This window comes from Bipolaris maydis (genome assembly GCF_028858645.1).
Source record: "Bipolaris maydis strain C4 unplaced genomic scaffold PSV08scaffold_16, whole genome shotgun sequence".
NCBI classification, from domain to species: domain Eukaryota; kingdom Fungi; phylum Ascomycota; class Dothideomycetes; order Pleosporales; family Pleosporaceae; genus Bipolaris; species Bipolaris maydis.
This window is the reverse complement of record NW_027093872.1, coordinates 962,991-978,288: the sequence shown is the minus strand read 5'-3', so window position 1 is coordinate 978,288 and position 15,298 is coordinate 962,991. Positions and strand designations below refer to the sequence as shown.

The following is a 15,298-nucleotide window of genomic DNA, read 5'->3' as shown; positions in this document are numbered from 1 at the left end:
ACCCAAGCAAAAATGAAAGAGATTGGGGATTGTAAATCTAGTATTGTACGGACCATAGTAATAGAGGATACGATTGGTTAGGATTAATCTATCTAGAGTAATGACACACTGATAAAAATGGTATATGCCAGAAGAAGAAGAAGAAGAAGAAGAAGAAGAAAGTTCCCATTTCCCACAACCCTATTGGATAACACAAACCCCAAGTTTGAACAGTCCAAGCTGGAAGAAGGAAAAAAAAGAGTAACAAACTCCTCGTACACCGATTTCCCATGCACCCAAAAAATGCTAAAGTCCCCTTGTTTAACCGAGTAATGCAATGGTAATGCACCGATACAAGAAAGAACGCGAAGAGAGAAGAGTAGACAAGACAAGACGAGAGAAAAAACGCCTCCCAATGAGCTTTGCCTTTGCCACGACCCAGATGAACAAGAAGATTGCATGCGCCGCCCATTGCTCCCTCATCACCAAATTTCAAATTCGTATTCTCATGTCCATGTCGTAATTGTGGGTAAACAATCGTCTTGCCCGTCATACCAGGCCACGATTGGTGTTGTCGCGCTCTACGCAGACTTGGGGTGTTGCTCCACAAGCCACTCCATGACGCTCTCATAGCAGAGCACAAACTGTCGCAAACTCTGCACCATGCTGAGACGCTGGAGGCGAAAATCTTCCACTGTCTTGGCAATCAGGTCAATGTCTTCGTTGTTGACCCATTCGTCGTCTTTTACTTCCTTTTCGGATGTTTTGTTGTTGGAATTGTTGTTGGTCTGCCTTGTATGGCGAGCTTGTCGTTGCCGCTTAAGCATGTCCAGGACCGAGTCTACGGTGCAGAATGTGCCGGTACGTCCACATCCGGCAGAGCAGTGTACAAGGATAGGGCGTGTGTTAGGCGGGTCGGGCTGTGAAGGTGAGCCTCCGTTGACGGAGCGCACGACAGCATCTGTTTGCTCAACCAAACCCAAAAGATGGGCGGGATGGGCTGGTGCACCAAAATCGGGCCAGTGAGAATATTGAAGCTGAGTAATCTCACGCATGCGCGCAAACGGCTCGTCATCGTTTGAGAGCGTGAATTTGCGAACAGTGACGTACGGCTGCTCCTGACTGGTGGGTGCGGCGGTTGCTTCCGCAGTGAAGTTGGCAAGCCTGGGCGGGTTGGTTGACCGGCGCTGGCCGATTGGCGGTCTGGACTGCTCCCTGTGACGGTGGATCTTGGACGGCTCTAGAGATGCCTTGCGTTCGCCAAGACTTTTGAGATGCAACGACCCGTATTGCTTCTCGGACCAGTAGTTGTGAGCCTTGACCTGTCCGCCTTCTTGCTCGGCGGTAAGCATAACAATGACGCGAACGTCTTGCTGCCATACCACGTTCCAAAAGTCCTGAACAAACAATTAGTCAACTTTCTGGTAGCATGCACTCGTGTCAGCAAACCACTTACTTTGAAGGTAGCCGGAATAGGACCCTGCGTTGCAATATAACGCTTATTGGAATATGCGGCTTGGACGTGGTTGGCATTGACATAGTCACAGCTTCCCTCGGCGACACCCTCAAGCTTGACGCGTGTGTGTTCATATGGCCAGATGTTGTTGTAGCGGTTCTTGGATCCCTTCTCGATTCCCGCAATTTGTATGTGTTCAGACGGACTGGCGCCCGAGGACGAGGGCGCATCGTAGACGACTTGGCCAGACAGGGCCTTTTGCATGCGCTTCTGTTCGCGCTTTTCAATCTGCAGAAAACGCTCGGCAACGATCTTGCCCTTGTCTTGGGGTTTCGAGGCTGCTTGCAGCCACCTAGGGAGATCCTCTTGAACTGACTGGGTCATGCCTGCAGGCAGCTTCACGGGCATTTGCCCGACACCGCCGATCAAATCCATATTTTGCCGAATGTTGCCAAAGAAAGGATTTGCTGCGTTCTGTGTTGCAGGCATGGGGCAGCCGCCAATAACAGGTGCGACAGCCGGCAGATCAGAGTTGAGGCTGAGAGCGGCCGTTCCAGACGTTGGACTTCCCGAGCCCTGAGACGTGATCCAAGACGGGAACCTTGCCGAGAATTCCTGAAATCCCCCACGAATGATGAACGTACCGCCCGACCATCCCTCGGTGGTGAACTTTTTGAGAGTATTGACGCACGCCGTTGCATCCTTGAGCTGCGAGGAATTGGCATCGTAGACAATGATATGCTTGCAGCTTCTCCACCGTTCGAAACGCTCCTTTTGGTCGTCTTGTTTGAATGTTTCAGCAAGTTTTTGGACATTGAAAGATGCACGCTTGAGCAAGGTCGTGGGGATACATAAACTTAGGGCGCCTGTGATGCGAGATTTTGCGTATTGCGTCGAAACACGGAGATCGAGGAGAAGTACTTCTTCGGCTGATGCTTGTAATATGTTGACAACGTGTTGGGGGGTCGTCATAGTAGGGCCATCCGTGCTAGATCCTTCCTCAAAAGTTGCAGGTAGTGTCTCGGAGCGGCTCGACTTTGAAAGGTGTGAGATGTATGATTGATTGTAGGGCAGTGATGGCCGTGGCACGCGCGGTTCAGCAAACTGTGCCACAGCATCTGAGCGCCCAGGGCCGTCGAAACTAGCGGGCGAATTTCGTCGCGGTCGGTCGGGAAATAGAGAGGATTCTTCGGATAGCATGCGCTTGGGCGAGCGTGGCTTGGGCGATAAATCCTGGTCGTCGCTTGTATCGCTCTTGTTGTCTGTTCGCTCGAGCGGAGGCATTGACTGTGAAGACGATAGCTGCGAGGAGTCGAAGTTGGCGAAGAAGGAGTTGTTGGATGCAGCTTTCAGGCCGGGCGATGCAAAATCAAAGCTGCCAAGTGCAAATGTGCGGCTGTTTTCCGACTGCTTCTTAAACTGTTCAAACTCGGGGTTTTGTTCGACAGGTATGATCCTTGGAGAGGCAGCGGCTGTGGAGCGTACATTGGAATTAGGCGGACTCCAGTTACCACGGATGTGCTGTGCAGCGCTCGAGGAGAAGTGGTCGGTATTGCTGACGGCAAGGCCAAAGTAGTTTGGTGAAGGTGTGGATGGCTCCCTTGGCTTATGTGAGGCGACATGGCTGGGCGTCTTTGCGATGCCATTCATGCGAGGGGTTAGCGGCGGGAGGGTGTTGGACGAGTGCATTGGGTTTGTTGGCCTGGTCATTGGTGTCGATCCCGAGCCGCGGGGGCGAGAAGATGTATGTGAGTGTGAGGGACCGCGCGGGCGTGGCGACAGGACAGGTGTGGACATGGCGTGCGACCGTGCGCACGCGTCAGAACGAGACGTGAACGTGGGAAGGAAAAGAAACGAAGCAACTCGAGGGCGGAGAGGAAGAACGAAGGGGCATGAAATTAGGGGAGGGGGTTAGGGCCAAACAGCAAGTAGTAGTCGGAATGGGCGTGTTGAGCGGCAGTGTGTGTGCGTGTGGCTGAAGAGGTAGGTGTGGATAGGGTGGGGATTGCCGTTATGACGTAGGCAAGGGGGGGCCAAGTGAGGCAAAGTGATTTGGCAGCACGCGCGCACACACACACACAGACAGGCACACAGACACGGTCGGGAGGGGCAGGCACAGGCCTCTGTACTCGGAGAACGGTTTGCGATGCAACCGTTATAAGAAGGGCCTTTTTTGGGAGCAGTGCAGCAGGGTGGTGGCGGTTGACAGCGGGCCAGGGACGACGGGGTTGTTGGTGACGCAGTGGCGATTGGCGGCGAGGCACAAAAAGTTGGCGGGCGTGGGCCGGATGCAGGGACCTTTGTCCTGAACGCGCAGAGGGACGTGGGAGAGCGAGGCGAGCGTGGTCCCGTGACTGGCGGAGGACAGGGCTGAGGGGCAGCTGTAGCCGAAAAACAAAAAAGGCCGAGCAGAGCGGAAAAAAGGCCGGCGGAGCGTGGCAGTGGCAGGACGCTGGGCAGAGGGCGGAGAGATGGGAGGAGACGCAGAGCAAGAGCAGAGGGAGATACAGATGTATCGGCGATCGAGCATCTTATGGGGCATCGAGGAAAAGAGCCAGTTTCCAAGGCACAGCGAGGGGGCTAGCTCGCCTGCGCTGGGCCCGACCATCGCAAGCTAAAGCCGCCCTGCCGCCCCTGTCCATTGCGACATTGGACATTCTAGCGCCGACAGCCATGCCAACGGCTGCGAGACGCTCCTTGCACCCGCTCGACGCCTCCGCGCATCACGCCGGCCGTGCGTATGTGCGTGGGTGAGGGAGAGAGGGCGGGCGAGGGCGTGTGTGCGTAAGTAGCATGTGCGCGCGTGCGTGTGCGTGTGCGTGTGCAGTGACAGCGACGAGACGGCGACGACGGCGACGACAAGTCGGGGCAGGTGACCCGGCGACGACAGCAAAGGCGCCAGCCATCTCTCACAGTCTTGTCGAGCAAGCAGCACAGGCGGCAGTACTTAGTGATGATGATGATGATGATGAGCACAGCGAGACGGCGGCACCCATGCCCGACAGAGGCTTTGGGTCATGGCGATCGGCCAGCAGAGCGGCGTGTGGGTGCAGGCGTTGGAGGGCAGAGAGTGCTAGAGCATGTCGAAAAGGGTAGGTGGGGAGAGGGAGGCTCGCGGTGAGGGCATCATGGTTCGCCGGAAACCGTGATTGTCGCGGCCCAGACCTCGAGTATTTGCCTCGTCCGCCCATCTCTCCCTCTCTTGCCTCGCCTGCCCGCCGCCAGACCGCCAGTTCGTCACGCAGGGAACGTCACCCGCCAATCCAAAATGCCCCCTCCCTCCTCCTCCCCCCTCCCCTCCCCCCCTCCCCCACCCACCCCTGCCGCCACCACTGCTGCTCTTCGGCCCGCTCTCATCTGCTGCACATCCTCGCCCTGCCCCCCAGGCCCCCCCAAAGCAAGCACCCAGGCCGGCCTGCACCTCGACAGTGCATATGTACACTACATACGGACCTAGTACACAAGTACTCGTGTATCTAGTACTTGCATGCACAGGGCCCTTCTCCAGGCCCTCCTGCCCCGACTGCCCGGCTCGTGTGCGTAGCCCGCTTGCGACGGTAGGGCAGGAGGAAAAATAAAGTCCGAGAGATACCAAGCAGTGACGACATGATAAAAATCAACATCCAAGGCCGCCCTGACCTGCACCCGGGTGGAGTCTGAGAGATATTGCCAGTCACGACGACGACGCCCACTCGCACTGTGCCACCGACTCGAGATGCGCGTGACTTGCTCAACACCTCTCTGCCCTGCCTCCCTGCCTTGTTTTGCATCAGAACAGCGGCTATCGGCTGAACTAGAGTCGGCAGAAGCTGAGCCCAACCCACGTCCACCACCTCTCCCTCTCCTGTGCCTGTCCCTGTGCCACCCTCCCCAAACACGGCTCCTCTGCACCTTGCAAGCTGAGCAAGCGCCACACAGCATGCATCCAAGGCATTCCACATCTAGTGCACTAGTAGTAGTAGTAGTAGTAGTAGTAGTAGTAGTGTATACTCTACATCCTACACACATACATGCATGCATGCATAGCCTGTCATGCCATTCTTCATTGCCATGCCTCATTGCCATCGGGAAAAAGACGCAAATCATGCCGAATGCAATTGCGCCTTTGCTCCTTCCCCCCACCCCCCACAGACAGCAAAGGAAAGAGCAAAAAACAAAACAAGACGCTCTACTCCTTTCCCCCCCATGAAAAATAAAACAAAAACGCCAGGATATCATCATCCCCCCTTCCCGTCTCGACAGCACAACAAGTCACCCAACAACAAAAGCATTCATCCGCTAGTCTCAACCGCCGCCCCCCCCTTTGCTCTGCTCTACCCTACCCTACCCTGCCTTGCCTTCAAACATCCACCCACACCGCTACATCTCCATCCTCTCCCTTGTCGCTTCTGTCGACGTGCGTGTCCTGTGCTTTGTAGACTTGTCGTAACAAATGAATCCAAAGAAGCCCTCGGAAGTACATGATGTGCTGGTTGCGGTAGGTGCTGGCGTCCAAGCCGACGTCTGCGTTGGCTTGAACTTGGACTTCTTGGGCTTGGGCTTGTGCTGTGTCTTGGTAGGTGCATCATCGCCATCAAGACAATCGCCAAACCAGCCGGGATACTTGCACGACGATGTTGAAGTAGGTGCAGACCAAGTCGTAGTCACAGAGGGCACGGGCGCTGCCGTCGTCGTGTACGTCATGGTCTTTGTCTTTGTCACCTCATCCTTGCATCCAAACCACCCTGGCGTCTTGCACGTTGTTGTCGTGACTGTTGTTGTAACCGTCGTCTTTCTATGTGGCTGCTTTGTCGTCGATTCATCCAGGCATCCCCACCACCCCGGCGTTTTGCACGTCTCTGTTCTGGTCCGAGTGGTTCGGCTTGACGTCCGTGTTGCTGTAGGTTTCGAGCTCGTCGTTGTTGGCTCGGTGCCGTTGCTCTCAAAGTACTCCCACATAAAGCAGTCGGTGCAGTCGACATATGCCTCGCACTTTGGCGGCGTGTCGTATTTGAGAATCACATCTCGGATCACCTCGACAATCTTGTGTGTGCCAATGCCCACGCGCCACCCAAAGTCTCTGACCGTGTCGTACACGCACTTGTGTCCGGTATGGCACACGCTCTGCAGGGCATATCCACCGATTGTGCACGCACTCGTGGCCGAATTGCACGTGCCCATATATATCGGGTCTGCCGTGTGTCCAAAGTGAAACCCTCCCGTGTACTTCCGCTGCTGCAGCGACCCAATCTGATGGCCCGGTGGTACTGGGAGGCCTAGGCGCGAGGCTGGCATGGCCTCTGGCACCGCCTCAAACGTCACGGCTGGATGCCCGAACGTCAGAGACAGGAACGAAGACACGGCACCGCCCAGAGAATGGCCCGCCATCCAGATCTCGGCACGGGGATACAGCGCCGTAACGTTGTGGTACAAGTCCTGGGCCGCATAGTAGTAGCGGTTCTTCTCCCGCAGGGCACTGACAAGGCATGTCGAGTTGCACGTATACGCAGAGGTTTGGCAGTCGCACACTTGGCGCCACAGGTACTGCCCGCCTTGGCCGCAGCAGCAGCTAAAGAACAAATTATCGTTGATCTTGTCGTTGGTCGTCGTCTCAGAACCGTCAAACATGGCGGGCGAGGTGCCTTTGAGGCCAATGACGACAGTCGAGTTCTCCGTGTCAGCGAAGATGTGACCTCGCAGGCCGTCCGACTCCCAGCCAAAGTCTTCCGTGTAGTTGAACCCCCCGCCAACGTCTTCCCATTCCCCGGTGTTGGGCTCGAGTATGTAGGCGTTGGAGGCCATGCGCGCGAAGCTGAGGACCGTCTCTCTATCCGTCACATTCGGGCCCGCAATCTCGTCCATGGTCCAGTCTTCCTCTGCAAGCTGCACAGCCCTTCCAGTCTTCCTGCCCCATTCAAGGATGCCGTCAATAGTCTCTTTGCTCCTATCTGCTAGTCGCTGTATCGTCATGGCCTCGGACTTGACGCGCAACCGTGGCACTGGCTCGCGGTCGGTCGAATGTGCATCGGCGGCCATCCATACTGCCGCCTGCTCAGGCACATCGAGCCGCCTGTGCAGATCTGGGTACTTGTATGTGCCATGGTGAAAAATATGCCGCAGCGAGAACTCCTTGTCACCGCTGTGGGTACTAGGAGGGATAGGCGGCGGCAGCAGGATGGGTACCTCAGCGGCGCTACTGATGCACGCGGCGAGGAACGAAAGCAGGAACGAGGCGGCGATGCGCGATGCCGAGGCACACAGCGGTCGTTGTCGCATGGCGTAGGCAGGCAGTCGTCAAGAATGTCGTCCACTAGTAAGGGGAAGCAGGAGGAGACGCGTAGCAGCTTCAGGCAAGGAGCGGCACCATGTAGATATGCACATGTACTACATACATAACAGACACACCCATCTATGACGATCCGTGGTTCACTTGACCCCAGACGCGCTGGTGGCCGCCACCCGCAGCCACTTGCACGTGCGGAGCTCTCGTCCTGTGCGGGGCGCGGAGCTTCCATGGCCATCGATAACGAGCTCGATGCTGGGCTGGTAGTGCTATACTAGTCCTAGTAGCATGTCGATAGCACATAGCTTCACACGCCAGCCCGTCAGCCAACACCAAGCACGCTCGCTAGCCCGACACCCCACAGCCACTCAAGCCATTGCCCGTCATTTTGCATATTGAAGTCGTTGCGTTGTATCAAGACCAAACCGCCGCTCGGTGCTCTCGGAAGTGCCGCCGCATGACGTGAGCGTATGTACTCGACACAGGTTTCAGCGTCTTTCCCTTCGATGCACGCACACGACACACCCAGAATACCCTGAGACATCTTATCAAACCACCGTCATCATGACCGACCGCCCCAGAAACCTCCATCCCTCGCGTTCTTTTACTCGGCTTGAGCCTGCCTCCAAAAGCCCGCTATCACGAAGCCGAGCGAGTACACTGCAAGGCCCACACGCGTCAGACATGCTCGATCCGCTCAAGGCTTCCGTACTGCCAGAGGAGGATGAAAACACAGAGGGCGACGTGTTTGCTGAAAAGGGCGAGGATGACGAGGAGCATGGGGAAGCGCAAAAGGCACCAGATACATTCGAGGAGCTGCCCATAGAGATTCGCAGCTTGACAGAGCGGTACGTGGCTACGTTCATGTATACTGCCCCAATGGCCTTCTGACGCATCTGTAGATTTCTCGAATCCCTGACTGCAAAGATCCATCCCACCCCACTGTCCGCCGACGCCCTCGGCGACCTCTTCCAGGACTTCTACGGCCGCGCCTCCTCCAAAATCAACACACACATAGCAACCCTATCCGCCCGAATCACAAGTGAATCATTTGTCGCAGACTCGAAGAAAGGCATTGCTCCATCGAGCAGACCAGGTTCCATACGGAAAGGAAGCGATCAATCAGGGGAACAGCAGATGCTCAGTGCCTCCGAGATGGCTGATCGCAAAAAAGCTCGAAAGGCGCTCGAGGTCAAACGACTGGCCCTCGAGGAGGCTGTTGAGCGAGCAGTTTGTGAGAAGGTATACGATAGGATATGGCGGCACAGGAGCACTGACGACGAGGAAAGAGATCAGAAGCTCAGATCGAGAACAGCAGCTCTCTCACTGGTGGGAATTGGTCTGCAAGAATTGCTCATGACTGGAGAGGAATTGACAGAGGAAGAGCGCCAGAAAGCAAAGGAGAAGGAGCCCGAGATTCGAGAGTACCTGTCAGCGGCACGGCAAGACTTGCTCAAGATGAACGACGAAAAGTATCCCCTCGGAAAAGTACAACATCTTACTGCTACACACAAGTCGATTGTTGAAGCATTGTCTAAAATTTTCCCTGCCACATCGTCTGCAGACGAAATTCTCCCCACCCTTATCTACGCACTCATTACTATGCCCCCTGTTCACTTGAACGTCATTAGTGATCTGAACTTTATCCACCGCTTCCGCGCATCGAGCCGCATGGATGGTGAAACTGCCTACTGCTTGGTCAACCTAGAGGCAGCCATCTCGTTTCTGGAGACTGTTGATCTTTCATCATTACGGTCCGAAGAGGCCGTTTCCGCAAAACTAGATTCAAGACCCGCAACGCCAAAGTCAGAGATAACCCCCATGTCGTTGGGTCTATCAGATGCCCCAGATCTCATCCAGACACCCGCCACTCCAACTGCCAAAGCCATACCCAAAGAGCCATCAAGCCCTACAACTACAAAGGCCCAACGTCGCCTGAGTAATCTCATCCAAACGCAGACCAACAAGATAGAAGCCGCCTCGGACGCGGTACGAGATTCAATCCTAGACTCGGCCGATCAGGCCCTTGGAAGAATCAATACCACACTAGATACAAGCTTCAAATTTTTCTTTGGTGGTCTCAGAGAAAAGAACCCCAACAGCCCCATGCAAGAACAGCCGGCACTGCCCAAGACGCTAGAAGATGCCAGGAAACTGGTCAATTCCCCCACTCGTGCGGAATCCTACGATGATATTCTGAGCGTCAGTGCTGCAAGTTCGGTTCAAAGTGAAGAGCCATTGGATAATGCTAGTGGTAGAGGGCTGGATGCAAAGATGGCCGATCTCTTTGCTGGCAAAAGACAGATTAGAGACCGCAGTGTCGATTCCACTAAGTCAGGTGGCAGCAATAGCGGACGACGTGTCACTTTTACATCTGCGCCAAATGCAGAAGAAAAGGCCCCATCACCTGCAGCAGTCAAAACAGACCCTCCTCCATCGAACAACGTTTCTGCTGTCGACTCCCTTCGCAACATGGGTAACAACTTCAACCCTCTGAATCGTTTCTCTAGTATGAACGTGCTACCCCGCTTCGCACGTGCTGTGAGCAGTAGCACCACACCTATTCTCTCTTCCTCAAGCCAGGAAGCACCAAAAACATGCCCCTCGCCTGAGCCACTCAGTCGAACATCAACGGCGGAAATGCCACAGCCAGATGAAAAAGGAGCAAAGGCGATCGCTGCACTAGATCAACTGAAAAAGACACCACCACCAGTAAAACGTTTTCTCGAAGCAAAAGATGCACAGGATTTCAAGTTGAAGGAGATTGACGAGCTTTTGAAGGAATATCAGCGACTGGCTGGCGCGATGAGAACGGCAATTAACAATTGATTGATTTTCTGCCGGTGTTCGTACCACATATCTAGCCACAAGATTCTTGACAAATTCACTTATAGACATGTCGACCCCGCCATTATGGCAGGGAATGTAGGGTATACGCAAATTTGCTGTGTCAGCAGTGAGACCATTTGAATGAGAGTCCTACTACTATTTTTCCTTGTGAAATGGGAGTGGTGTTTTGATTTGCGTTGCTTCTTCACAGGACCAATCACCAAGGCATGCGTACTACGCGTTGGCAAAATGTCTCCGTCGGCCAAACCGGGGGTTACTGCTAAGTTGGGAAGGGGCAACAGTGCGCACGGACGTGTAAACAAGTTATCACAACACAGGAGCAGCATTCCCATGCGCTTTCCGCACTGTTGCACTAACCACCCACAGGCTTGACAATCTCTAGTCGTACAAATGGAAGAACCAATGCCGCCTCTCTCGCCAGAGAAATACAACACCCACTCCGACTCGATTGTCATTGACGACGACATTGACATGGCTTTCCATGACACGCCTTCGTCGCCCTTTGTCGCGCACATTGACATTGACGACCGGGAAAACGTTGCACCAGATGCGGTGTACACGCCTGTCAAGTCGCTGGTCGACTTGGATGCCAACGTGCCCCAATCCGCATTCAAGGTCTCACCAGACAAGAAATCCGTCCTTAAAGAGCGAACAAGTCCCATGAAGACATCGCCTGTGAAAAACCTGATGGACGACTTTGAAGACGCGGGGCTTAAGAGCAGCACCGCAAGTCCCAAGACGAATGTTTCTCCCGTCAGAGAAGCTACTACAGAATGGTCTGGATCACCGTTGAGCAGCGTCTCTCGCAAAAGCCGATCGCCCTCCAAATCGGTGCACGCATCATCGCCCGAAACAAGCCAGCGTAAGCTGTCATTGGCAGATCAAGTCCCTGAAATATCCGTTACTCCCTCGAAACGACCGGCTTCTTCTCCCCTCAAGGCACGTGTGTTGCGCGACAATGAAGGCCTGACGGCAGCTATGAACTTCATGGAGACACACAAGGAAAATACAGGGAGCGTTAAGAGGCAAAGTTACCACAATGCTGAAGCTGAGCTCGACTCAGTCTTGGACAACACAGATATGCACCCGGATGGTCCAGAGGCCACGTCGTTGGATATTGATGACACCTGCTTCAGCACCTTTTCCGAGATGCCGGGAATAGACATGACCAAATTTGCGGCTCTCAGAAAGAGTCCAGTGAAGGATGACGCGCTAGATGTATGTACACGGCAAAGGTCACCACGAAGTCGCAGCACTGACAACACTACAGGCTACACCACGCCCTCGCGCCCAAATGACACCTTCAACTGTTCGTCGTAGCGATAAAACCCCCAGCCCCACACCACGTCGTACATACAAAGACAATGACACCACGAATTTGCTGTTGGACTTTACTGCTCAAATTGAGTCTTTTTCGTCATCCCGCAACAGCTCGTCTGGTCGGGGGCAGACATCGCCCAGCAAGTCCAGCAAAGAACCAACACTACGGTCCTATTATCAGAGTCAACGATCGCCTGCCAAGGGCGGACCAAATGTGCCTGCTACACCAAACCAAAGTCGCCAAATGCTCAATCTCTTGGACTTTGAGCTTCCTCCACCACCAACACCCCGATCCCTCCCAACAGTTACCATCAGAGAGCTGGAGTCTGTCAAGTCTCAGTTCCAGTCTCAAATATCTTCTCTTACTGCCAGCTTGTCAGGAAAAGAAGCTGAGATCGAGGCACTCTCTAGGGCTATCTCAGATGCTGAGCGCCGTGTGGGAGAAGCTCAAGAAACTGTACGCGAGGAGCGCTCTGCCCGCGAGTATGCGGAGACACAGATGGTGGACTGGAAATCAAAAGGCGAAGAGGTTCAAAGGCTATTACAGGACGTCCAATCTGAGATGGCTCGCAATGATGCCGAACGCGAAGAACTGTTTGCCAGATTGGCCGAAGCTGAGAAGCGTGCTGAAGAAGCCGAAAGCCGATCGGCTGAGTTGGAGACCAAGGTGATTGAAGCCGAAAGTAAAAACGTTGATATGACTACGTTTATCAGCAATGATGAGGCAGGTGACAAGAAGATCTACTCTGAACTCGAATGCCAGGCCGCCATTGCCGACAAGGTTAACGAAGTTGCACGTGATCTCCATACAGCTTACAAGGCCAAGCACGAGAAGAAGATCAAGGCGCTCAAGGACAACTATCAGAGAAAGGCGGATGAGCGGTGCAAAGAGCTTAAGCTGCAGATTGTCGGTCTTGAACGGCAAGTTGAAGAGGCGGAGAAGAAGCGCGGCGACACTTTAAGCAAGGCTGCTACTAGTCAACAGGACGGCGATGAGAACCAAGGGGTGTCAGGGTCAAGGCCCGCACGAAATGCAGAGGATGCTCAGATGGTGGAGGCGCAGAGAGCCGAGATTGAGAACCTCAAGGCCAAGCTTGCAGGGCTGCAGTCTGAGCTCAAGTCGCTGCGCAAATCACACGACGCTCTTGTGGAAGACCTGGAGGCGGAGCGGATCGAAAAGGGGGAGCTGGTGGCGGCAGCTGAACAGATGTTGTCCATGTGCGGCGAAAAGATGGAGGAACTACAACAAGAAGACTTGCGTCGGTCGCAGATGAAGCCAGAGTCACGGGCTGCAGGTCAGCAACAAGCACAGGCGGCGCCTCAGCAGACGACAGGCAGCAGTTATCAGCAAGCGGCGCCACAGCAACAGGCTATGCGCAACACGGGGTTCCTCGCTGGGGGCCCAGCACGACCAGGGTCTGCTCTTGGAGGCGGGCGTCCTGGAAGCGGCATGCACGAGCGTAGTGGAAGCAGCGGCGGCAGCAACAGCAGCAGCAATGTGGGCAAGCCATCTGGGCTACGGGCACCTGGTGGGCTCAAGTACCAGAGCACACCTGGGTTGAGCCGTAGCGGCAGTGGGGGCAAGAGCCGGTTGATGTCGAATATTGAGCGTATGGGAGGCGGAAGGGAGTAGAGTGCCTGGCCAGTTGTATGTCATGGTAGTGGTGGTGTTGGTAGTATTGTGGGAGCGGACTGGGTGGGGTGTAAGAATACGTGTAGTGGGTAAGGGATGGGATGGGATGACGGATGGATGGATAGATGATGATGACACACTCACTCACTCACTCACACACACTCTCTCTTGGGTTTTGTGGTTCTTGGGCTGGGAATATACGAAATCATGTGAGGGCTCATGGGGTATAAAAGAGGAGACACACGGGGTTGTTGTTGTCTTTGATTGGGAGGGTATTGAGGACGTTATTGGGCACAGATATGTCTCTGAGGCGTTGTCATTGGCGTTGATTTGGATCCAAGGTGTCGATTTTAGGCATGGGGCGCAGTTTTTTTATTGTCTTGTTTTCTTTCTCTCTCTCTCTCTCTCTCTCTCTCCAAGATTATCGTCACTTCCTCACTTAATGGGACAATGGACAGCGGAGTACTTGCTTGTAACTGCGAATATTTCCAGACATGAGCCGATTACAACTTTTTTTGTTTAGTTTGCATTTTTAATTACATGAGAAATGAATCAATCAATGTATTATTATGTTACTTTTGTTTGTTACATTTGATGTTGAGCATGTTGGAGTCCCCAAGTCGAGGGGTACCATGTTGATTATAATTTGGCCTATGCATGGGGAAGACGAACAAGCATTAGTCTGCTGCTGGGTTGGCTCTACACGTCCTAGTTGTAGTACGCAAAGTACTACGCGTGTGTATGCGTGTATATCTATGTAGCAAGTAAGTATGCAGCAAGCGAGAAAATCATTTGAACCCATATATCTCCTACAAAGTCGGGCCGAAAGCATAGTGTACATGTGAAAAGTGTGTAGGTAGGCATAAGGAAAGTTGTTATATGCACACCAGTGGCATGGTCGAGGGTGCATCGAGTAAGTAATGTGGCAAGGGACAAGTAAAGTGATACATGCTTTGTCCACTGTCGATCTTGTGTGTGATGTTACAAAAGTAGTTATATGGATAGCCATGTCAGTACGATGGTATAAGCGTGTTGGGTATTCCTCACCCGAGTGATTGGGTAGACTTTAATATGGGGGCGGGCGGGCGGGAAGACAGTAAGCGGCAGGCCAGGCAGTGGGTTGGTTCACTGATTCGTATGTGGCTATTGCAACCGATGTTGAAGACGTCATTGCAAAGCAGATGAAACCGTCACATGGTTGTGAAGAGCAGGTGCGGGAGAGTGAAGTAGCTGAGCCATGTTGGGCGATGAGACATTAGGCTCTCTTGCATGTCGTCACGGAGCCTAGTAGCTAGTAGCGGCGTATACTTTATCAATTTGATATATTTTGTACAACGTTGACAGCATGTACTTGAGTGGCCACGTCGAAGTAATCTCATTCCAGTATATCGGGTATAATTTGGAACCGCACCTTCAAAGGCAACAGGGGACATGGATTGGGCCAGGGGGATGATCGTCGTCAAGGATCATGGGACCCTTGGAGACGTTGTTTCACGTGGTCGGGACGAAATTTGGAGCTCATCTCCCGGAGTTGTGGGGAAAACGAAGGCAATTTGAAATCGACCGAGATTCTGCACTTAGATGAGGGCGAGAGTATAGTGCTATGAGCGGGGGGGAGGGAGGGGGTTTAAAAAAAAATCCGACTTTGCAATTTCTTCTCGGTCACCGATGGCCGGTCGGCAACGACGGGGGTGGTGGTGAGCGTAAACGTGGGACCCGACAACAACGTTGCAGGAAAAAAAAAGTTCTTCATGACTGCTGACTAGTGGATAGGGTTGTAAAACAGCGGCACGCATTC

The 15,298-nt window shown here is 53.8% G+C and overlaps 3 protein-coding genes across 3 annotated transcripts; 1 reads left to right on the top strand and 2 right to left on the bottom strand.

Moving 5' to 3' along the window:
- Positions 1-436: 436 nt before the first annotated feature.
- On the bottom strand, positions 437-3,262 carry PSV08DRAFT_19016 (uncharacterized protein). The gene is made up of 2 exons (XM_014223719.2): positions 1,436-3,262; positions 437-1,376 (listed from the first exon to the last, which is right to left on the bottom strand). Exons 1-2 carry the CDS (start codon positions 3,230-3,232, stop codon positions 561-563), a joined length of 2,613 nt encoding a protein of 870 aa, XP_014079194.1. The 5' UTR covers positions 3,233-3,262; the 3' UTR covers positions 437-560.
- A 2,287-nt stretch (positions 3,263-5,549) lies between these two features.
- Positions 5,550-7,690, bottom strand: PSV08DRAFT_382103 (Alpha/Beta hydrolase protein; the record flags this gene model as incomplete). The annotated part of the gene is made up of 1 exon (XM_014223718.2): positions 5,550-7,690. One exon carries the CDS (start codon positions 7,688-7,690, stop codon positions 5,795-5,797), a length of 1,896 nt encoding a protein of 631 aa, XP_014079193.2. The 3' UTR covers positions 5,550-5,794.
- A 554-nt stretch (positions 7,691-8,244) lies between these two features.
- Positions 8,245-13,521, top strand: PSV08DRAFT_405557 (VPS9 domain protein). The gene is made up of 5 exons (XM_014223717.2): positions 8,245-8,545; positions 8,600-10,409; positions 10,592-10,622; positions 10,930-11,765; positions 11,818-13,521. Exons 1-5 carry the CDS (start codon positions 8,262-8,264, stop codon positions 13,498-13,500), a joined length of 4,644 nt encoding a protein of 1,547 aa, XP_014079192.2. The 5' UTR covers positions 8,245-8,261; the 3' UTR covers positions 13,501-13,521.
- Positions 13,522-15,298: the final 1,777 nt, after the last annotated feature.